This window comes from Carassius carassius, chromosome 35 (assembly GCF_963082965.1).
Source record: "Carassius carassius chromosome 35, fCarCar2.1, whole genome shotgun sequence".
Classification (NCBI taxonomy): domain Eukaryota; kingdom Metazoa; phylum Chordata; class Actinopteri; order Cypriniformes; family Cyprinidae; genus Carassius; species Carassius carassius.
This window is the reverse complement of record NC_081789.1, coordinates 20,629,475-20,655,141: the sequence shown is the minus strand read 5'-3', so window position 1 is coordinate 20,655,141 and position 25,667 is coordinate 20,629,475. Positions and strand designations below refer to the sequence as shown.

General features: G+C 38.5%; 1 protein-coding gene across 2 annotated transcripts; it reads left to right on the top strand.

Annotated features, from left to right (window-relative positions):
• Window positions 1–1,514: 1,514 nt before the first annotated feature.
• On the top strand, window positions 1,515–7,630 carry LOC132116207 (C-C motif chemokine 12-like). 2 transcript variants are annotated; one of them, XM_059524905.1, is made up of 4 exons: window positions 1,515–1,652; window positions 7,189–7,315; window positions 7,407–7,474; window positions 7,555–7,630. In XM_059524905.1, the coding sequence occupies exons 1-4, from the start codon at window positions 1,562–1,564 to the stop codon at window positions 7,575–7,577; spliced, it is 309 nt and encodes a 102-aa protein (XP_059380888.1). In that variant the 5' UTR covers window positions 1,515–1,561; the 3' UTR covers window positions 7,578–7,630. The 2 variants fall into 2 exon arrangements, with proteins under 2 accessions (XP_059380888.1, XP_059380889.1); XM_059524906.1 differs by lacking the exon at window positions 1,515–1,652 and adding an exon at window positions 1,895–2,041.
• Window positions 7,631–25,667: the final 18,037 nt, after the last annotated feature.

Below are 25,667 nucleotides of genomic sequence, written 5' to 3'. Positions count from 1 at the left end.
TTATGACATATATTGTGATGCAATCTGTATAGTGATCTTGTATTCACGCCATTTTTTGTTTGTTTGTTTGTTTGTTTTGTTTTTTACAGCAGAGCTCAAAGAAACAAACCCTGACTTCCACAGCACCCCCAACATCATCTATAAGTGACCAAACTCATGTGGGAGGAGCTACACAAGCAACTGACAGCTCATCAGTCACAAATGTCTTAAAATAAGCTAATAATTTAATAAATTAGTTAGGCCTTTTAAAACTACAAAGTTGAAGAGATTTTGCTGTAGTATTTTAGAACTTTTTTGAGTATTTAAAAAATTATATGTTGTCAAATACATGTAGGACAATTTGACATTGACAGTTCTTAATCAGAAACTGAATTACAGTAAAATTGTTTTGTAACAATTGTGGTTTAAATATTATATTTTATTTTTCACATTGAAATATATTTCACTCAATGTACTAGTAATGGACTTGTGTCATTAACTCATGTGTCGAGAAGGCTGACGCAAGTCTGAGTGAATTTTAGACTGATTTGAATGAGAACAGAGCTGGATTTCTCTTTTTTCTTTTTCTTTTTCTTTTTCTTTCTTTTTTTTTGATAAAGCAAATGAACAGCTGTAATCTGAAACTATAAATAAACTCTGATCAGCATCTACTGGTTTTGCTTGCAGTTGATTTTTCCAAATGTGTTCAAGAGGTCCTTCCTTAAACATCAAGACATCTTTTCTCTTAAGGATTTTTAATATTTTCTTTGTGATTGGTTGCTGGCTATGCACTATATTTTGTTATTTGTGCTATTGATTTTGTACATTTCCTCCAATAACAAATATTACGTACTTATAGAATGAGTAAGCTGGTGCAGTATAAACTTGTGTGCAGACCTTTTGGATTTTCTTTTTTCCAAATGTTCGTTTAATTAATGACAATACCAAAAATCATCAAAAACCACATCAGATATTAAAAATAATTGAATATTCCTTCAACTCCAGGCACTTTTATATACCATGGGTTGATTTTTATTTTGGCCAATTTATTCCAATTTATTAATTTAAGAAATTTGATGGTAAAAGAATGATATTAAACACAGTACATGATGCGAAATGTTAACATACTGTAAGAATGTGGTTGAAATGTTTTTAAGAAAACCAAAAGCGATCATCGCTGAAGAAACACCCAGTTAAAATGTAAATATAAAAGCTTTTTTGATTAAAAGAAAAAAATGTATTAAGGTAAAGAACATCCAATTACATCCAAATCAGAAACTCAACACTTCAACTTAAGTTTTCAGGTAAACTCATTTAACGCCTAAACTCATTTCTGTTTTGCATTTTTGGGGGGCAGGGGAATTAGTTTCTCATAAATTATGCTGATGGGTAAGACTGAATGTATTGTGGTTGAGGGATGTGAATGCTTTAATGATATCTTGATGCAATGCTTTCAAAAGAGTGTTGGTAAGTTTGTGACGCATTACTTTCATCTGACTGCTACTGTACTGTATCTCTTAAAAGACCTCCACATAATAATCAACACGACTAACTGAGCAACACCAAATTACCTTCGATCTGGATGCCAAGAGCCATGGCCTTGACTTCTAGATTAATCATCATTGTTGTTCTGATCGCCCTAATGGGATGTTTCACGGGTGCACAAGCCAACTGTAAATAACTAAACACGCAGCGCACAATATTTCAATACCATAGTCAGTGTCACTGTCTCTTCATGTGCTCCTGATAATGAGAAACCTTAGGAAGAGCCATAAATCTTCAGGATATAATACTGCTGTGATCATGAATATGACTTTTGTCACATGAGGTCAGCGGGAAACCTCTTACAGGTTAGAGATGTAAAGGAAGTGAATATCCTGTCTTGAAAATACCATATAAAAAGACTGAGTCTAGATACAGCATCTTCAAAACAGAATCTAGCCTTCAAACATAATTCTTCTTGTGGGTATCTGAATATTTTACACCAACATCATGCAGCTCTGCTGGAAATTAGCTCTGGTGATGCTGGTTCTTGTGTGTGTTACTGCACAGCAACACAACTGTAAGTTGTAGGATTTAATACTGGATTTGTATTTCTATAATTTTTTTTACATTTATACTCAGATTTTGCATTTTGGATTCATTTCATTCACACCAACATGTTTTCAGACTAGTACTGATGTTTGAAGACCTAATCTACCCAACAATGCAAATTTGGTTATATTTACTCTTTCTCATGTTATTCCCAATAACCTGAATGAGTTCATTTCTTCAGTGGAAGACAAAATAAGTTTTTTTAAATAATTTTGGTAACAGTTTTGGTTCCCATTAACTTCCACTGTATGGACCAAAAATATTAAGCCAAGGGGAACCAAAACTGCTTAGCTTCCAAAATTCTTCAATATCTTATATATTAAATAAATGCATACAGGTTTGGAAAGATATGAGGGTAAATGATGACAGAATTTCCATTTTGTGTGGACAATCCTTTTATTGATGGTGAATCCATTGCTATATGTTGCATTTAGCTGTAGCACAGTTTAGTTCCCTGTCAAGGGAACTTCGAACTGCATCCTCTTAGGGGACACTATGGGGAACACCTCGTCGTGACCCGTGTCTGAAGCATACTTTGAAAAACGCCAACGTGTTGGCCGGCAACAGCCTCTGACGTCACTACCGGCGCGACTAAAAATACGCGCCCGTAGGAGCCTTCACTTATCTTCTTCGTCTTCATTGACTGTTTTGTTTGAAGCGTGCATCTGAGAAACAACCAAAACGGTAAGAGCAATCTATCATTGTTATCATGGCATCCACTAGCAAGGCGTTTAAACAGTGTGTGAATCCATGTCAGCATTATTCGACACCTGATGACACACACAGTCTTTGCGTCTCTTGTTTGGGCGAAGAGCACATGCGCGATGTCCTTGAGGGGGCAATCTGCGTGCACTGCGAGCGTTTTTCTGAAAGCTCTGCTCTCGTTTGTCTCTCTTTTCGAGGAATCAGGGACAGCCATCTGGTCCCCGTGGCTCAGGTCCCACCGTTGCCGAGGCACGTAGGAGAATGAGTTCATGGGAATCACAGGCGGATCTCGCTGAGGAGTGTAGAGAGGGATTTTTCCTTTCACACTCTCCGGCGGCAAACGAGAGTGAACTTCAGGAGGAAGATGCGTTGTCATCTTTCTGATACTGAAGTTAGTGCTCTGCTGGGTTCTACCCAGAAAGAGCAGGAGATGTCTGAGAGTGGTGAAGAAGCTGAGGCTGAGCCTTCTCAATCCTCCTGCCCTGCGTATGGGGAGCTGTTAGAGGTTATGGATCGCGCCACGGCAAAACTAGACTTGCCATGGAAGCGTGCCAGAAAGGTAACGTCGCGAGGTCGCCTCGATGAGCATTATTTGTCTGACCATAGCCCTCCAGCCCGGGTGAGCCTTCCATTCTTGCCTGACTTACATGCGGAAGTCGAAAAGGAATGGAAGAGGCCGTTTTCCTCTCGCATCCATCAGTTTCAGCATACGAGTTATGCTAATATCGAGGGCATGCACGAAAACGGCTATGAGAGGATGCCCCCTGTAGAAGAGACGCTGGCTAGCTATCTCTCTGTTTGGGAAACATCCTCTCTTAAATCTCCCTCTTTGCCATCTAAGCCCCTCCAGGATACATCCAGCTTAAATGGTAAATCATACGCAGGTCAGGCTGTGGCTTCGTTGCATACAATGGCAGTGCTTCAGGCTTACCTGGCTGACCTGCTGAAAGACCTGGATACAGGCGAAGGCCTTTCAGCTGACCAGGTAGCCAAGCTGCGCCGCACCACAGACCTCTCTCTCCGGGCTACCAAGCAGGCCACCTCCACCATGGGTAGGTCTATGGCGGCCATGGTGGTAACAGAGAGACATCTGTGGGTGAACCTGGCAGACATCGGGAGGGGAGAATGGGGGTTTCTACTCAATGCTCCGGTCTCACCTTCTGAGCTTTTCGGTACCTCCGTCGAGATGGTGGTCGAAAAGTTCTGGGAGGCAAGGGCGCGCTCAGCTGCCTTTAAATCCTTCATTCCACGAAGGTCCAGGTCCGAGCCCGAACAACAAAGGGGTCCTGGCCTATCTCGATCTGAGGATCGAAGATGGGCGCAGAAGGCTAGTGTCGCAGCTCGCGCTCCTCCCCCGGCAGCGTCCTCGTCCGGATCGGAGCGATACCTAGGAGTTACTCACTTCCTTTGGATGTTTTTAACTTCTGTTTTTATTCTCCCCTACCTAATTCCCCCTGTAGCCACCAGCTCTCCACCTGATCGAGGTTAGGTGGAAAGTTTCTCACATAACAGTCTCCTATCCTGGACCTATGATGTTTCTGGTTGGTCCTATATTCAGAGTAACCACCTTACTGACGGTCCGGACCAAAAGGGGGTGCCCCGTAAGCGGGACTCCAGTACAGGAGGGTGGGTGAGTATGTAACCCTTTCTTTATCTGCTTATGGGTGTTATGTTGCTGGTGGTTATATGTCTACTAACAAACTCTGTGAGTTTCCTTTACAGTGCTCAGTTCCGGCCTCGTGCTCTGGTATTAGGTGGCCAAGATCACAGGCTTTCGGCAGGCGGCCGCGCCGCGTGGGTTCCACCCCCATTGCGCAACACCCACCGCGGAGTGAGACCCGCGTGTGGGAGGCAAACGCTCTGCGGTTGTCCATCCCACACCCCCTCCCGAGGAGCCTGGCTGGTCGTCAGAACTTGCACAGCACTGCAGGGAATTTCATGGATGTCTAGCTCGGTCACCCTGAGGGGCCGCCTGGCCGCTTGGCGCATTCGGCAGGATGTCCGCCCAGGTCACCCTGAGGGGTCTCCTGGCCGCTTAGTGGCGTCCAATGGGAAGGTGGAGGTGGTAGTTACGGAAGTCTTTCTGTATGTACTGCCTCAGGTGATGCTCCCCTCGCTTGAGGTTTGGAAAATTGGAGCTGGCCTCTACCGTGCGATCCAGCGCCTCTGCGATGCTTAGGAATCTTTCAGTACACACGCTAAGCCTGTGTACTTTCTCAAAACCACATGGTGGTCAGCGTGCACGTGAACACTTTGCGCACTGTCTGAAATCCACGTAAGTGGTAAGTGTGCATGCAAGACTCTGCGCACTTTCTGAAATCCATGTAAGTGTTAAGTGTGCACGCAAGATTCTGCGCACTTTCTGAAATCCTGTAAGGTAGGGGTTACGTGCTCCGCTTCGTTCCCTTTCTTAAGATGATTAGCCCTGGGTTCCTTGGGCTTCATTCAACCAGTGTGTATTTGTTATACATCTCAAGCATCGCTTTCCTCAACATGAGGGGCTGTTTGGCCCATGCACCATGCTTATCAGGTAGTAGGCCTCACTAGGCCTCCCTGAAGTTGAGCTCCCACATACTGTGGTGGTCAGGTAGTAGGCCTCACCAGGCCTCCCTGGAGTTGAGTTCCAAATTACTTTCAGTTTCCACTTAAGGTGGTTATCTGGTAACAGGTAGTAGGCCTCTCTAGGCCTCTCTGTAGGTGAACTCCCACATATTGTGGTTATCGGGTAGTAGGCTTCACCAGGCCTCTCTGAAGGTGAGCTCCCACATACTGTGGTTGTCAGGTAGTAGGCCTCTCCAGGTCTCCCTGAGAGTAGTTTCACAGTGGTGCTGGGTTTTGTAAGCTAGTGGCGCTTACTTTCAGTTTAGCAGTCCTTATCAGGCAGCTACCAAAGGTGAGCCTGTGCCCTAGCTAGGCTCAATTCTCGTGGTGATTTCAGCAGCGCTCCCCTTTTCCAAAGAAAAAGGGTCGCCTATTAGCATGCTACTCTGAGCTCGGAGTCCTCCTCTCATAGGAGACTGAATTCTCTGTTTTTTCAACAGAGCGCTCCAGTACTACATACTGTTTTTGAGACGCACTGTGAGAGCAGACATCCTGCTGAGGCAGTGGCTGAGGCTCGGGGAATGGCGCCTTCGCACCAAGGTGATGAAGTAGAGTTGGAGAGGTTGGCCAGACTTGGAGAGAGCATTCGAGAGAGCATCGCACTATCCCCTCTGGCTTCCTCTGACTCATCCAGCTCCAATGGGGCTGGACGCCATGGTACAGGCGTGGCCGAGGCTTCATCTGTACATTCCTTTCTCCATTTGCTCTGCTCCCAGGCCATTCCATCTACGAGCTGCTCTATCAGAGTGCTACGAGAGCCCCTCCTTAGAACAGTATTTGTAAATCCATGCTATGGTAAGTGTGCACGTGAAGTCTTTGCACACTTTCTGAAATCCACACTGTGGTAAGTTTGCACGCTAGTACTCTGCGTTCTTTCTAAAATCCTATATGGTGAGGGCTTCGCGCGGCTGCTTCGTGCCCTTTCTTGAGTCGGTTAAAGCCCCATTCATCTTGGGCGCCACTCCACCCAGGTATCCTCTGATACCTATCTAGAACAGGGCGTTGCTACTAGAGAACTGTTGGGACAGCTCTTTCGGCAAGTTTTTGCGAAAGCTAGCGGTAGCCCCTGTGTGACAGGCAAGACTTGGTAGAAGACATGCTAGGTTCTTAGCCGTATCCCTTTAAAGGAATATTTCGTGATTCCAAGCCTTCAGCTCTACCCCGGGCCGAGGCCCTACAGGTAAGTTGGGTATGTAGCTTAGGCCTTTGGCCATAAGGGATAATGTCATGGACAGCCGTCGAACCGTCCCAGGGGCGACTCCCGGTGAAATGGTAGAGTTGGTACTAAGTGTTTGCCATGATTCTGGCCTGCACTCCCCTCAGCATGGCAGCGTGGGTATACTGTTCCCCATAGTGTCCCCTAAGAGGACGCAGTTCAAAGTTCCCTTGACAGGGAACGTCTCAGGTTACGAATGTAACCATGGTTCCCTGAGAGGGAACGAGACACTGCGTCCTCTAGCTCCCTGCCATGCTTCAGGACGCAAGCTTCACAAAGAAGATAAGTGATGGGTCCTACGGGCGCGTATTTATAGTCGCGCCGGTAGTGACGTCAGAGGCTGTCGCCGGCCAACACGTTGGCGTTTTTCAAAGTATGCTTCAGACACGGGTCACGACGAGGTGTTCCCCATAGTGTCCCCTAAGAGGATGCAGTGTCTCGTTCCCTCTCAGGGAACCATGGTTACATTCGTAACCTGAGACGTTTTCTTTGATGGAGCCCTTATCAATATCACAATCATCTCATTTTCAATCATAAACAGTACGCACACAATATAAATTCAGTGGAGATTTCAATCTCAATCTCTCTTTCAGATCGTCGTCCCACTCGTGTTGGAGTGAGCTGCTGTAAGGAAGTATCAAAAGGAAGAATCCCTGCTTCAATTAAACTGATGGGATACAAGCATCAGAATGCTCTGAGTCCATGTGTGGAAGCTATAATGTAAGCTCTCTCTACACAGTGTTGTTTCACAGAAGTTAATATGTATATGATATTGTGTTCATTTCACTTCACGTTTATTTATCTCCTGCAGATTCTACACAGAGAAGGAAAAGTTATGTTCAGATCCAAAAGCGCCCTGGATTAAAAACCGTCTGAATGGTACAACCCTAATAATTATATGGCATGTTAATATGTTGCTTATGTGCTGTTTAAAAAAAACATGATAATCTTTCCTCCAGGTCTGCAGAAGATAGTGGACTGAGAAAATGGAGGCCTAGAGGATGCTGCAAATCTATCTATATATGTAATCAATCTGTCTATCAAAAAGAGAATATATATTCTGTATGTTTATTTAAGAAAAAAAAATAATAATAATATATATATTATTTGATCCTCTTTATCTTTATCTTTTGTGAATGTTAAGTACGGTGGCCCAGTAATGCACAACACAACGACATTAAAAAAGCAAACATAAGCTCACAACACAACGACATTAAGCCACAACACAAATACATTAAGCCACAACACAAAGACATTAACCCACAACACAACGAAATTCTCACAACACAACGAAATTAAGCCACAACAGAACAAAATTTTCACAACACAACGAAATTAAGCCACAACACAACGAAATTCTCACAACACAAATACATTAAGCCACAACACAACGGAAATGCTCCCGACCACTAGGGGGCAGTTGGTCTGCAGAAACGGGCAATAGACTACATATTTCCTGTGAAATCTCAGGGCGAATAAGAGAGTGCATTACCAGCTGCAAACTTTTATCCATAAACGATGAATATTACATAATATTTATACATTTTGCTATAATACGACAAATTAAGTATACCACAGCAATATAATTATTTAATGAAGAGTTCCATAGACATCTGTGAGGGTGGTTTACACCGCTATTGCTGTGACCCGTTTTGTGAGGCTCCTCAAAGGTTTTTCACACTTCTCCACTGGATGTAGAAACTCGAAATAAGTGGATTCAAATTAGTAATGTAAGATTTAAGGATTTCAACATCACTTCTGATACTTCAGTCTGCAGGCGCCTCTTCAAGAATGACAACAGCATGCGAATCTACACTAGGTAAGATCTAAACCTTTATTACTATATTAACGAGCACAATGTAGGCCTATTGTGAATTTTTTAATTGTCATTATTTATTTTTTAGTCGCTGTGGTTGCCTGTTTGTTTAAAAACCTCTTCCGTGGATCAAGGCAATACCTGTTAATAGATGATTAACCCAAAAAATAAAAAAATAAAGCTGTCATCATATACTCAACATTATGTCGCTGTAAACCCATATGGCTTGGTTTGTTCATTGGCATACAGAAATGTTCTAAAAAATCTAGATAGACCCCACAGAATAAATTCAGAACAGTTTAGAATGACACGAGGGAGAATAAGCTAAAACCCCAGCTAAAATCTTTTTACAGACCTACCTTTTTTCCACTTGTATGTCAATACATTATACATTTTTAAGTATCCTTCAGGTTCAGTGTAGGCAAACAAACTTTTTACATTGTTTGGTGTGTATTTTCTGAAAACATGTCTCATCCAATCTAGATTTGAGAAGTAGATCCATTTAATGGCCATTTGGAGAGTTATTGAACCTGCATTCCACATGGTTCGTGTGATCAGAGCAAGGACAGCTACAGCGAGGAGAGATGTTGGAATAACAAGCAATGCAATGGTAAATATTGATATTGTATTGTTTGTGACAGAGAAAAAAAAATGTTATATTTATTTTCACTTTTTGATGCACACATTACATGCATGTATCATAATTATTTAACAATTATTTTGACAGTGTCAATCTCTGCAGCCCTTCGATGAGTTCCCCCTCTTCATGGTCCACCTTTCAGTCGATCTTCCACAGTATATTATGTAATGTATTAATATTATTATGTAAATATTATGTAAGTGCAAATATATGTAATTTTAATATGTTTTCTTGCTCACCAGTGTAGTGTAAACATGTAAATATCCACAATTAAATTTTTTAAACTTTGATACAGTTTTAATAGTTATGTAAAATACAAATACTAATAACTATGACAGTGTAATGGTGTGTTACTATATTTTTATAACACTTCTGCCACTTGGAGGACTGCTAGGTCAAGCAGATCACTGGTGACATCACTGTAAACATTCTCCTGAGATGAAAAACAAAGGTATAGTGTAAATTGACCATTAAGAAAAATTAAAAATTTCCACTATCATTACAAGTTGCATGCATAATGAATAGAGCCATAATCATTATGATTGTGTTTTTGTCTTTTTTCTGTTAGGGCTAATCAAATAGGCATGTTATACATTATGAATAAAAGCAAGATATGAAAAGATGATGTATCAATATTAGACACTTTCCTCCTACCTTAACCACTCAGCGAGTTTCCTCTCTTGAAAACAGGACCACCATCCCACTGACAGGACCTGGCTTAATTCTCTAGGCATACCAATGGGGCGTGTTAATGTTATTAATCAAAGTTTATTAATTATGTCATACATTAAAGAATTTGATAATTCTCTTACTTACCATTGTTCTAGGTTTGTGCCAGCTCTGCTCCCTTCAGTGCAGCTCTGTACAGGAGGAACTGCACTGATTCTCAGTTCTGAATAGTGTGCTGTCTGCTACAGTGCTGCAACAGTATGGATGGGAGTCCGTTAAAACAATCTGTGAAGATAATAACATTGGTTTACATATTTAATTGATTTCAGATACATTTGGAATTACTTTCAGTTGCATTTTAAATTATTACATTGTAAATTACTCTATATTTAAAATAAATTATGACAAATAATTAATGTTTTATATAATGTTACAAACATGCCAATAGACTGTAAAGAGATCAGTAATATTTCAAAGGATGTCCCTATCTCTCTTAACCATTTCTGATCTTTTTTGCTTTTTACTGAATAGCTTTATCATGCTTGTGTTGGGGATCCCTGGAAAACTGCTATATAAATGTGAACAATTAATTCAAGCTTCAGGTTACAGATAATATAATTTGAAAATATAACAATAACTGTCAGACTAAAGCCCCGTTCACACAATTAATGATAACTATTAAGATAACGATAGAGTCCACAGCAGCGAACGATATAATCTGTTTATTCTAAGCGCGCACATGCTCGTCCGCTGCTTTACATTCTCGAGCTCGTTATAGCAGGATTCTGATTGGCTGTCAATGTTTTTAATCGTTCATCAGCTGGGAAAAAAATAGTTCTTAATTCCAATGATATTGTTTCTCTTCTTTATCATTATAGCTGTGGTCTCTTTTTTTAAATAGTGAGAACGATTTTTAAAACTAAATATCTTTATCGTTTTCTTTATAGTTTGGTGTGAACGGTCCTTTAAGATTTATTACGATACATGGCAATCTAAAAATGGCAACAGTATTTAAAATACTTTATATCAAGTGAAGAAGTTGATATCACAGCAAACACCTATCAGAACCACCGATGCAAATCAACGTGGATTACCGGGAGTCCTGCTGTTATTTCTACTATCTCTTACGAGTTATAAAAAGATGAGGTGGACGGAGTTTAAAGCTAAACTCTAACTTAGCCCTGCTATTTTTGAGCTGATCAAGTCAGTGCAGCAGCGTTATCCAGCCTTAATTAGCTAGATTTGCTAGAAGAAGATAGAACAATACTCACCCTAAAGTTGTTGATGTAACGTTTAATGCCCTTCTCCGCGCGATGAAATTCATTTACAGTCATCAGGGGAAGTTCTTGTAAGATGAAAAATCTTCTCCTCTTGTCAATTTGAAAGCTCTACGGAAAGAGCAATGGTTTCCCGGCACAGCACCGGATTTACATAAGCCCCCCTGAGGAAAAACATTGTGTACAAGAGCAGAGCTAAACGGTCCAACTATTATCAATTTATTTTTTGCTCGATTCATGAATCGATACATTAAGATTATCAGGATATCAAAACATTAAAAAAACACGTTTTTCATTTAAAAATCGATTACACATATTAAGTTACACATACGTCTCGATGAAATATCGGTGTTTAACTTTCAACACTGCCCCCTAGTGGTCGGGAGCACTTCCGTTGTGTTGTGGCTTAATGTCGTTGTGTTGTGAGAATTTCGTTGTGTTGTGGCTTAATGTATTTGTGTTGTGGCTTAATGTCGTTGTGTTGTGCACCACTAGGCCACCGTAGGTTAAGAGATGTTTAATGGCTTTGTTTAATCTGCTTTAATATTAAAATGCAATATTTGAAAAATAACCATTCAAATTGTGCTTCTTGTGACACAAACATCCAGACTTTCGGACTATATTTAATCATATTTAAGCTGAATCATTAAAAAAATAGTTCACAAAAGGGAAATTCTGTCATTATTTACTCATCCTCATGTCATTCCCAATATCTATGACTTTTTTCTCTTGCGTGGGATATTATAATGGTAATATAATGTTGCTTGTGAGCCTTTTTGAGGCTTGAAAGATTTAATCCACCTGTAACTGAATGAAGTCATTAATAGTGGGTGAAATATTCCTCTGCCTAACTATCTTGTGTTACAGTAATGGCATGTTCTCCATCTAGTGGAGAACAGCACCTAATGCACAGAGTAGGTCATAATGCATTATCAGTCAAATAAAGTGTCACCCCTGGTTAGTTGTTAACAACTAAACAAATGATACATTTTATGGAAATCATAAACAGAAACAAACATGAACAAAATAACAGCACTCCCCCAAACAAGACATTCAAAAACAGCTAAAAGTATTTCTAAAAGATTTACTAACATGACATAGTTTCTCAAAATTACCTTAAAAACATTAGCCTACACTGGCAGCACCGTAATAAAGCAGTGTTTTTTTTTTTTTTAGCCTTTGAGAATATTTTACTCAGTGGGTTCCCTGAATAACCCTGAATTTGCAAATTACTGAATGCAACTGTGAAAAAATGTTTTGGCACACCCAGTGTTGGCACCATTTAAAATTTAAATAAATATTTAGTTTTTTATGCTGCTAAGAGAACCAGCCGTGACTTACATGCTGCAAAGTTTCAGATTTGACATCCACATATAAATATGGGATCAGTCTCAAAATTGCAGTGATGAACATAATGATGACCAGAGCAATCGATGGGACAAAAATATGATACGTGCTTTTTAGGAACACTAAACACATCTGATTTTGCCCTATTTTTCCTTGATATGCTTTTTATTATTCTCAAAAACAGCCAGCTAACAACTTCCATTTTATGAATCACTAAGGAATATGATTTCAACTAAAAATCTTTACTGTTCTACTCAGAAAAGTCTCCTATCTTGAATGGTCTGAGGGTGAGTAAATTAACAGTGAACTATTCCTTTCAGTGATGCGTGGGTCAGTGTATAAACAACCCGCACCCGACCGATGATAGAGACGTAGGAACCTCCCTGGCATATAATATCCATTAATCCAGCCTGCAAACACCCGCTCATTTTTGGTCAACCCGTGCATCATTGATTCCTTTACAGTTTTTATGATTGCTATGACAATTTTTTTAATACTTCTAATAATTTTTCTAAACTCTTAACGCACCAACACACCTACAACACACAGCTGACAAACATATAAGTCGCACTGGACTATAATTCGCTTTTATTTAGAACCAAGAACCAAGAGAAAACATTACCGTCTCCAGCCGCGAGAGGGTGCTCTATGTCTTCAGTGTACGTAGACTACAGGAGCACTGAGCAGCATAGAGCGCCCTCTCGCGGCTGTAGACGGTAATGTTTTCTCTTAGTTCATTTCTCTTGGTTCATGTCAAATTAATTTTGATAAATAAGTGGCATCTGACTATAAATCGCAGGACCAGCCAAACTATGAAAAAAGTGTGACTTATAGTCCGGAAAATACGGTAATAGACAGTATATTGCTTTATCATAGATTGTGTTTTACACTACAGTTTCTTTTTCTTTTTGGGTTTAGTAAATGCATGTATTTTGTTTATTTTGCTGCAGAAATTCAGTGCAACATTTGAATGACCCATCTCAGCTTTATAGAATGAACAGTTTATGTGGGGAACAAAGACAGAGACAGAATTGCTGCAGTAAAGGCTTTATTTGCAACAGGTCATTAGAGAAATAGAGAAAATGTGATCTAATCTGCCCAATCCTGTGTTTGGCCACATATTCTCATCCACATCAAACCTGATATCTTCTCTGGCAAGGCATCTTGGGAAGTATCTTTTGGTATGCCTTATCCACTTCTAGTATGGTTCAGCTGTAATGTCTTGTGATGCAGCATCCATTGTATCCTGAAGGGACATTTGATCCTGTGGACAATGATCAAAAACCTTCAATCTCCAGACTCAGAAAAACTCCTCAGTGGGGTTGAGAAAAGTGGAGTAAGGGCCAAGGAAAGAGACATTATTGACTGACTGCTCTGGTAATGGTAGAATGCACATTGTTCCATTTGATCACATATATTGACAAGTGGTCCCCGCCTGTCCCCTTTCTCTGACACCATTCTTTGGTACAGATCTTTTAAAATATCACATTTATGCAGGAGTGCACTTTCCACACAAAATCATCCCAAAGAGGTCCTCTTTTACTGTATACCGTATGATCATGTGATTGAAAGAACCTCAACACCTGAGTATGTTTCCTAGATGGGAATCAGCTTATATATATTTGCAAAACTTCAATAAGCTGTTTATCATCGGCTATGGAATAAAAAAAAAGTGCTACAGTTCACAATATGAACAACTGTTCACTTTGATTTTACATTTTTCTTCAATTGTTTACACACAATTTTGAAAATCGTTTTTTTATATATATATATAAAATCACAATTATCCAAACACCACACTTAATTTGCATAATTCCTAGATTGTTTGCAAAATGACACACTTCAATCAAAACATATAGACATATGTGAAAATGCTATTAGTTTTCATTTAACCAACACAGACCTCAATGACCAAGCACTATTGCAGCCAGTTTCACACAGCTGTGATAAATGAAGAACACATTTGTAAAATTTTTGGCCAGACATTGTTATGTAAGGGATAATAAAAATAAAAAAAGACAAACCCACAACATTCTTCATGATACGTTTGAGATATAGGGAGAATGTACACAAATAGGCCTACTATAGTCTTACCAAGCACTGCACTGCAGACTGAATATTTCAAGTACTTATTTCAATACAGTATTTCTTACCATAATCCATTACAGTAGTCAACCAACAATGAAATCAATGAAACAAATAAAAATTACTGCATGAAGTACATGCACTTTGACTCTGAAGAAAAACTACTGTAAAAGCAACAATACTGTACACTGTAAAAAATTGCTGTTGTTTCTAAAGCAAAATTTTACAGAATATTACTGTATAAACATTTTACAAGATGCAGCTGTATGTCAGTGGAATGACGTGACGTCATCACCAACAGAGGGACCATCTACAAATCACATGATAGTTTTATGGCAAGTTGCTAAGACTCATTTGGGCTGAAAATGTTATTTATTAGTCATATCTCATATTTCCTTACAGTTTTTCTCCATTGGTTTGGCTAATTTCTTAAAACAGAAATTCAGTCTGAAAATTCTAAGATCATTTGGCAAAACAGTCTTACAGTTCAGCACAACACTATAGCTCACTTGCAAAATCTAATATATCTCCCAAAACTGTTCACTCATGCTTCAAAACTAAATTCCTTTCCCATGTAAAGAGTCAGTGCCACGAAAATGGCAAAGATCCTTCTCAATTGCTTTGGCTCATTTCTTGAAGCAGACCGGACGTTCTCAACACTCTTGGTGCTTTTGCCAAAATAATGTGGATGGTTCGGCACAACACCATGGTTCACCTGCAAAAGCTTATATCTCTCCAAAAACAATTCACTCATGTGTCAAAACTAAATTTCCTTCTCATTTAAACAGTCAGTGCCCCCAAAATACTTCGTCCCTTTGGCATTGTGTAAGCAATGCAAGTCAAAATGATTAGATGTTTTGTCACTATAGCAGAGGACCATTGAAATATCCCTCATGTCCACCTTTCAGTCTTAGCTCAGTCCTTTATTGACAATGATTACTGTACTGTTTTTGCATAGCTAACAGAATACAATTTTGTATAAAACTGAAAAAAAGAAAAAAGATTTTAGGGTAAGAGTAGCCTCTTAGGTTTAACAGCACACATTGCACTCATACTGCCAAGGAAATTGTAACCATTATCATTCACACACATAACGTAACTTTCATACATCAGAGTAAAAAGAAAATGTATATAGCATAATATACTTTATAATATAAACACAAACAAAAAACAATGAAAATGATATGCAGCCTACAGTGCTGTAAATAATGCTTGAGTTTCACAACTAACAGATCTTCACTGGTCGCTGTCCTCTCCCTCCCTCTCCTGGCCACCGTCCTCACCCTGCTGGCCATCCACACGCTGCTGTCTGTCTGGCCACAGATTCTCGTCCACATCACAGCGTATATTCTCCCTTGCGATGCAATGAGGGAAGAAACGGCATGCATGTCGCAACCATCCCCTACACTGATCTCCTGTAATATCCTCACACGCAGCATCCATTGCATTGAGCAGGGACCTCTGATCTTGAGCCCGATGCTCATACACTCTCCACCTCCAAGTGGAGAAAAACTCCTCAATAGGATTGAGGAAAGGAGAGTAAGGTGGTAGGAACACTATGACCATCCTTGGATGAGTAGTGAACCAGGCCCTGATGAGCGGGCCACGGTGGAAATTCACATTGTCCCATACAATAACATATAGTGGTAGGTGAGGCCCTACGAGACCTCTCTCATTTTCAGGGATCAAATCAAAATGAAGGCGGTCCAAGAAGATGAGGAGCTCCTGTGTATTGTATGGGCCAAGACTGGGGATGTGAGTGGCCACACCATTCTCAGATATGGCAGCACACATAGTTATATTGCCCCCTCGCTGGCCTGGGACATCCACCGTGGCCTGGTGGCCAATAATATTACGGCCACGTCTTCGGCCCTTGGCCAGGTTGGAGCCAGCTTCATCCACAAACACGAGGATGTGAGGGGTCTCATTTCCTTCCAATGCCATTATTCTCTACAATAGCGTAAAAAAAGAAAACATCAAATCAGTCATACAGAAGAGTCATATACTACAGTTACAGACAATTACATAGGAATGTTCTATGTTCTCCACAAGTTCAATATACTACTGGCCACTACTCCAGTGGTTCCAAACCTGGGGTACATGTATTTGACAGAAAGGAGAGGGGGAAAATCATCAATGACTAATGAAATGTTACAGTAAAACCCACAGTATTTAGATAGATTTACATGAGAGGCACTAATTGCAGCTAGTTCACCCTTTTTCATATTGTATGTTATATTCTTCAAAATAAGGATTATAATGATAATTGCATCGTACAGTAAGCTGCAGTTTTTAGGCGAACTGTTGAAGTCAGATAAATCAAATACTTTCATACCTGGATTACCTGGATACACAAATCAGGTAAAGTGGGTACTGAAGCCAAAAAAGTTTGGGAACCACTGCTTAATTGTAAAAAGGTTGTAATGATGGACAACCAGTAACTGACTTACATGTACATACTGGTACCACAGCTCTTTCACTCTATCAGAGTTCCTCTCATAACATCCCAGGCCTATCACACTCACACTAAATGAATAGGTAAATGTGTAAATAAATATATTTCTTGCTCTATGCACAGTGGCCTGTCCTATACAACAAATAATTCCATCATTGACTGACTACATACCTGTTTTCCCTGCGAAAGGTTTGGATGATGGAGGAAACTGTAGAGCGAGGCACATTAGGCTGCACTCAGCGACCTGCTTCCGCCATTATGAGGCCATGGTTGATGACATGGTCTATAATTGTGGCCCGAATTTCATCCGGGACAGCATGGTGTCTTCATTCTCCTCGGCCTCTTCCCCCTATTCCACCACCACGCACCCTCACTCCTTCTCCTCCTCCTCTTCCCCCTATTCCACCACCACGCATCCTTACTCCTCCTCCTCCTCCTCCTCCTCCTCTTCTTCTTCCTCCTCTTCCTCCTACTCCTCCTCCTCCTCTTCTTCCTCCTCCTCTTCCTCGAGCAGGCAGTTGCCCTTGTTCATTTACTTGGCCAGGTGCCTCCATGTTCAGACATTGTACTGGTCCTGCATGGTCAAGCTCTTTACATACATTTTTGGCAGCATTCACAGTCATGGACAGCACCTGTCAGGTTACTAAAAATACTGTTTGATTGGTCATCTGAGATGTGTGAAACTCCTCCTTCGTTAGTCAAGTTCTAGTTTCACCTGACTGTCAATTGCTGTAATAAATTTATCAAATTTTCCAAGGGATTCATATGTCGTATTCATGGTATTATGTTCTTGACTAATTTTGACAATTGAACAGACTATTGTGCATGTGATGACTTACACAATGAAATGATGCTGACTCATTTTGGAGCGAACAACCATTAGACTGAGAATCAACAATCAGTTTAGATCAACAAGATCTATTCACTTGGAAATTGTGCTAAATGTAGGTTACCTGTACTTAATAATTTGCAAAGATGTACTGAGACATTGAGACATGTACTAAGACATTTGCAATTGGATGAAATTAATGAGAAATTCCATTCTGTTGTGAACAATTGCCAAGTGGTTTGGAGGTTTGTCCATGTTGTTTTGAGAATGTAATTTCTGTTTCAAGAAATGAGCCAAACCAATGGAGAAAAACTGTAATATCTTGTACCTTTGACAGTGGTAAACATGGTGTCGCATGAAAGGGAATATGCATGGAAATAATATGTAGATGAGGTTATGCATAGTAAAACTAGGCATTGTAAGCTCCATATATGGTGATTTTGGGGAGGAAACGCACGTACTCACAATCTTTCTCTGACTGGGGTTTATTTTTACATATGTTCTGGCGTACGAATGGTTTTATAAATCTGAAAACTCTTGCTTTCATGCATACATACACTTAAAGGATGAATTCTTTGTAAAGTTTTATAAAGGAGGCCCCTGTTCTGTAGTTTGTTGCGACACACAAAGAAAAGCTATTGAACTGGATGATATGCATTGAAAAATCTACACAGCACACTGCTAGTAGAATTGTAGCTTGGTCTGAGACTAAATAAGGAATTTACAATCTTCCTTGGATGACTTGATCTGTTTTTTCCAGACCCATTGAACTGTTTATGGTGTCAATGAAGAAAGCAATGCAACACACTGGAAGCATAAAGCAATAACTTGCACAATAAAGAGTTGTATTAGGTTCTTTCAATTGAGCTAAATATTTTACATTTCGCTGTAAATAGTAAATAGTAGCACATTAAAGACTTGTAGTATGTTTTTTATGGTCAAATAAATATTTAGCAACTTGTTTTAAAGCGGTGTGACCTAGAGCTGAAGATCTTTGACCGAACTCGATGGGACCCGACGGGTTCGGCTTAATTTAAATCATTTTACACAGGCAGGGGCTTGTGCAGTAAATTAGCAGCCATGTGATGTGTTTCGATTAATGAGAGAAAGATGTGAAAATGTATGCTGAGTAGGTGAAACGGAGGCTTGCCTCTGGCGATTACGCTTTGGTTGCACCAGCAAATAAAAAAGTCTGAGGTGTGGAAAAGTTTTGTCCATGAGAATAATGAGAATAATGAGCCAGTGGGTTATATTGCTGGACGCACTATAAGTGAGCGCAGGAACGTGCTGAAGCCATCTACAGTGGATTCAATAATTTTCCTCCACAAACACATGTAGGCCTAGCCTAATCTCTGTGAGCAAAGGTTTTTCTAATGATAACTAAATATTAATTGAGTCTTAAATGCATAATGTGAGTATATAGACTAATGTTGGCATTAATAATTTAATTAAATTTCAGCTTCTAGTGGCGAAGCAAATCCAGCGAAGCCTTCATCTTAATTTCGTTATTGCCAAATACCCTCTTAATTTAGAATTTATCTTAATTTAATTTGTTAAGAAAGACTCGTTTTTATTGGTGCATTGGTCTATTTATAGGCTAAATGAGCATAGGTCTGTTTAGAGTGCTGAGATGTTACGATGTTACAGAGGACATTTTTTATTTCTTTATTTCAACTTCCAAGTGGCCTATAGCCTACTTAAGTCATGAATAAATTGTTAAAACATGTATAAATGACTAATTCTTGGCAAAAGAGCTGTGTGCATGTTCATTTGAATAATGTTGGGCTGTAAACGGGTTCAGGCTTTTTAAAAAGTCAATAAAAAAAGTGCTTGTCAGACTCGGGCCGAAATCTGTCAGGCTTGGGTTCTGTCGGGCCTAACTTTTAAGACCCGATTACAGCTCTAGTGTGACCCTCTTTTCAAAATTCTTACATGTGTGATGACCGTCATGTAAGAATCACAGTTTGTTTCTAAAGAAAACGTCACTAGTTCAACAGCATCTGATATTATATTTCTGTGTTCAGTGTTTTCATTCTCTTTGACAAAGGTACTGCAAAGATAATCCTAAACAACGATGGGTGCAGAAGAAAGTTCAACAGTTTTTGTAAGTTAAACCTAACTAGTATGTTGGAATATAGCAACATAAAAAGCACCTAGTGTTTTAGTGTAGTATTCTTGAATTCATGCTGTTTTGTTTTGTTTGTTGTTTTTACAGCAAAAACACCTGGCCACCAACATCATCTATTAGAGTCTGAGCTCGTGTGGGAAGACTTTCACAAGCAACTGACAGCTCATTATGAATCATCATCATCACAGTAATGAGAACACATCACAAAGAAGTTACACCTTTCAAAGTTATTTAAAACTTTTAAATATGATAAAAATGTAAGTTTTGTAAGTTTAACCTAACAAGTATGGTGGAACATGATGTCACAAATGTTTAAAAATAAGCTAATAATATAATAAAGTAGTTGGGCCTTTTAAAACTAAAAGTTTAAGAGATTTTGCTGTAGTATTTTGGAACTTTTTTGTAAATTATGCACATTTAAATTTAGTATATAAAATATTATATGTTGTCAAATACATGTAGGACCATTTGAGAGTGACAGTTCTTAATCTATTCAGAAACTGAATTACAGTGAAACAGTTTTTTAACAATTGTGGTTTAAATATTATATTTTAATCACATTGAAATATATTTCACTCAATGTACTACAGTAGTAATGGACTTGTGTCATTAACTCATGTCTCAAGAAGGCTGACGCAAGTCTGAGTGAATTTTAGACTGATTTGAATGAGAACAAAGTTGTGATATTTGATGATGCAAACTGTAATCTGAAACTATAAATAAACTCTGGTCAGCATCTACTGGTTTTGCTTGTGGCTGATGTTTACAAATGTGTTCAAGAAGTCCTTCCTTAAACATCAAGACATCTTTTCTCTTAACCTTGTAACCTCTTTTATTTATTTATTTGTTTAGTTAGTTATTTTGTGGCTGGTTGCTGGCTATGCAACATTTTTTGTTATTTTTGCTTTTTATTCTGTACATTTTCTCCATAAACAAATGTTATGTACTGTAGAATGAGAATATAAACTTGAGTGCTGACCTTTTGGATATATTCAGACTCTTACTGGTTTTGTATCTGTCGGCATTTGACATAATCCACGTTACTATGTATCTGAAGATGTCCAGGAACTCCAGGAACTAATGATTCCGTATAAAACTGTGTCCATTTGGTACTTTTTTACCCTTATGTAAAGTCTAGGAATAAGAGTAAAATGACATCATTAATAGAGTTTTGACACACTTAAGAGTAATTTTTCTTTACTATACATATGGCCCTGAACTATATTCTCTGGTTTTACTCATTGTGATGGATGTTTAAGGGAATATGGCTTTTGTATTGCCTCATATTTATACTCCCATGAAAATAGAAAGAACATGGCTGGACAATTACATGTTTGTAGTCTGTTTTGCTAATCTGTGGAACACAAAATAAGATATTTTGGGTTAGGGTTAGGGTTAGGTAAAAAAAATAGAATACTGAGACTTTAAAAACAAAAAAAACTTTTATGGGTAAATAATAACAATCTTCTTTTGGGGTTATTTTTGTTCTTTCTATATCCCATTCATTATACATTTTAATATAATTATTTAGTTTTATATATAAATTTTGAATATAAACTTATATATAGACTTCCAGTGATGAATGTGTTCCAATCTGTCAGTAAAGGATGCCTTCATGATAAACTGAAACAGTGTCTTGAATTTCAGAAGAATCTGACAGTATGGAGCAGCTCAGTGTGACAATATTGTGAAGTGGAAAAACTTGACCCATGCCTTTCCACCAGCTAACAAAACTCCCCAACAAACCTCTTAGGTGAAGCATGTCAGCTCTTCCTTCCTAATTTGCTTCATTTGAAAACATGTCAACTTTACAAGTTAAAATATATTTAAATTACTGAATTAGAAAAAAGAAAGAAAAAAAATATTGGTACACTCATTTGTTCTATTGACATGTTAAAAATAAATATCTTTTTTAGCATACACTGAATTTCGTATCAATTAAATGACTGACAGCAAGGTTTGAAATTAAATATAATGTAATAATTTTTCAAAAAGAGATTCCCTCATCTATATTTACATATTTTAATTGAGCACGACATTTACACCTTCTATGACAAATGAGTCCACTCCCAAAATAAACTAGATGGAAATCCAGATACCGTGATGCAAAAGAACAATGATGAAATCATCTACAAAAATAAATGTGGCCGCAATGGACAGGATGCAGCCCCTGCAGTTCCGCTTTATTGACTATTTAAGAGGAGCTAGTAAGAGTCTTGAATATATTCTCTCTGACTCCAGAAGTGAACACTGAAGATCGATTGTGACAATGGAGACACGCAGGATCCTCATGAGGAGTTTGGCTGTTGCGGTGGTCATTGCATCTGTGATCTGGACTACAACAGGTGAAGAACTTTAACTATTCATACATTATTCTGTCTGATGGAACAATGCAGAATATTGAGGTTTACCCAGTTCTTTTGTCTTACTGTAGCTGAAGATCAAAAACAGGGTAAATCATGCTGCACTCAAGTCTCCAGAGACAATGTGACCGATCCCATCCTCAATATCAGGCTGCAACGTGAAAGTCTTCCATGTGTGAAGGCCGTCATGTAAGTATCAGTTCATTTCTAAAGAAAACATGTCATGGTTAGAAATCAACAGCATCTTATGTTACATTTCTGTGTTTTCAATGTTTTCATTCTCTTTGACAGCTTTGAGACAGAGCAGGGAGAATTCTGCAGGGATCCAAGACAACGATGGGTGAAGGAGAAAGTTAAGCAGTTTTTGTAAGTTAAACCTAACAATTATGGTGAAACATAACAGAATTAGTAACAACATAAAAGGATTATGACATATATTGTGATGCAATCAGTATAGTAATCTTGTATTCACGCCATTTTTTTTGTTTGTTTGTTTTTTACAGCAGAGCTCAAAGAAACAAACGCCTGACTTCCACAGCACCCCCAACATCATCTATTAGTGACCAAACTCATGTGGGAGGAGCTACACAAGAAACTTACAGCTCATCAGTCACAAATGTCTAAAATTAAGCTAATAATGCAATAAATTAGTTAGGCCTTTTAAAACTACAAAGTTTAAGAGATTTTGCTGTAGTATTTTGGAACTTTTTTGAGTATTTAAAAAATTATATGTTGTCAAATACATCTAGGACAATTTGACATTGACAGTTCTTAATCAGAAACTGAATTACAGTAAAATTGTTTTGTAACAATTGTGGTTTAAATATTATATTTTATTTTTCACATTGAAATATATTTCACTCAATGTACTAGTAATGGACTTGTGTCATTAATTCATGTGTCGAGAAGGCTGACGCAAGTCTGAGTGAATTTTAGACTGATTTGAATGAGAACAGAGCTGGATTTTACTTTTTTGTTTTTCTTTCTTTTCTTTTCTTTTTTTTTCTTTTTTTTTGATGAAGCAAATGAACAGCTGTAATCTGAAACTATAAATAAACTCTGATCAGCATCTACTGGTTTTGCTTGCAGTTGATTTTTCCAAATGTGTTCAAGAGGTCCTTCCTTAAACATCAAGACATCTTTTCTCTTAAGGATATTTTCTTTGTGATTGGTTGCTGGCTATGCACTATATTTTGTTATTTGTGCTATAGATTTTGTATATTTCCTCCAATATTAAATATTACGTACTTATAGAATGAGTAAGCTGGTACAGTATAAACTTGTGTGCAGACCTTTTGGATTTTTCTTTTTTCCAAATGTTCATTTAATTAATGACAATACCAAAAAATCATCAAAAACCACATCATATATTAAAAACACAATAATTGCATATTCCTTCAACTCCAGGCACTTTTATATACCAGGGGTTGATTTTTATTTTGGCCAATTTATTCCAATTTATTAATTTAAGAAATTTGATGGTAAAAGATTTATCGGGCGCCATTTGTAAAGCTGCTCATGCTGAAAATAGCAGCAACATTTTGTCACATTTAGCTTGAAACAATGTAAAAAAAACGGTATTTTTTGACGGTCACTTTTTAGCACATTTACAACAATATTTGTCAACGTAGAGATATTTTAAATAGTTAAATATAAATATTTAATGTTAAACCTAAATGTTAAATGTTAAATCTAAATGCTAAATCTAAATCTAAATGTTAAATCTAAATCTAAATCTAAATGTTAAATCTAAATGTTAAATATAAATGTTAACAATAAATATAAATATAAATGTTAAATCGAAATCTAAATGTTAAATCTAAATATAAATGTTAAATATTAAATCTAAATCTAAATGTTAAATCTAAATCTAAATGTTAAATCTAAATCTAAATGTTAAATCTAAATATTGAATCTAAATGTCAAATCTAAATCTAAATGTTGAATCTAAATGTTTCGGGTGAAACCGAGCGGCAACCTCCCGCTCTCTCTGGTGAAGCCAATAAGGAAGGGACTAAAACTGCAATTCATCGACTGGCCGCTTGAGGCTGGCTGCAAAAGAGAGTCAATCCCATAGACTCCCTATGTTAAAATGCCCATCTTTACAGCAGAAAAAAAACATGTTTTCAGCCTAGTGCAAAAAATGATTTTGGTCTATATAGCTAATTTTGCCCTTCATGACAACTCTGAGGGGGGTGAATTTTTTTATAACTCATCCTTTTAAATTATATTAAAGGAGTCATAACGTCGTATTACCTTGGATACCTACTGCTGTATTATAGTCTTTCAGGCCCTTCTAAAAAAGAAAAGTGGAAAAAAAATAAGCACAGAGCTCCTTAGACCCTTATTTCTGAAGGCATTATTGTCTCGCGAGATCTGATGCGATATTTTGGCTGTCGTGGACGGTCATTATAATAATGCAAATGAGGGGCGCGTTGATTGGTTGCAGGAAGGGGGGGTTGACAACGCAGGTAACGCTTTAGCATATCATTACAAACTGACATCATGGCGCAAGTTGTGAATGAACGCGACCAGCTTCCCGGCCAGTGTATAAGTATGAGGCGCCGTTTAGGGCTTAAATCAAACTTCATTCACGCACACATATGAAACACGCTTGCATATATACTAAGTACTAGTCACACATACATGTATATGAACTATCCACGCACATAAAGTTACTCATATGAGACGTGAGCACAGCACACACACACAAATATAAGACGTGAGCACACACACAAACTAGACAGCGCCTCATAAGCGTTAGGCAATAAATAAACAATAACCGAATTCATGATGATCTCAGTCATTTGTTTTGTGCAAAGTACTTTAGCAGCCATTCCCCATACCTCGAAGCTAATACTCCCGCCAGAGTTGTGCCTGGACGCGTTCATTGAACGATAGTGTGTCTGACTCCCTTGTTCGATCTTTTTTCCGAGTCATTTCGTTCATTTAAGGGGCTTTAAATGTTACTATTAACTGGCAAATTCCCCGAACACATCAGCCTACGCAATCTTGATCATATTCTGAATTAAGAAATCATTATAATGCAGTCAAAAGTCCGTTTACAGGGAACATAAACAATTACTTCACCTCAAGTCTTTCATTTATTTGTCTAGTGACAGATGCAATAGCATACAATAGCCGCAGATGCTGTTTGTTACACACAGTAGAGCAATAAAAACACAGTCTTACCGTTTCAATTGCCGGCAATTTTGTTGGAATGGCGCTTTTCCAGAGATTCGATGCCAACTTCGCCTGATATTGCCCCAAATTTGTGAAGGATTTCGGCCTACAATGTTTAGCACAAACACATAACGATAAGCCAGTGGGAAGGGTTGAAGGAACCGCGTCATTAAAAATGAATTTAATCCACTGGTCTCTGATAGCTAGGTCCGTTCTTGGTAGAGAAAACACATTTACATGTTGATTCTGGCAGTCAACCACAGAGCAACTAATTCTCGAC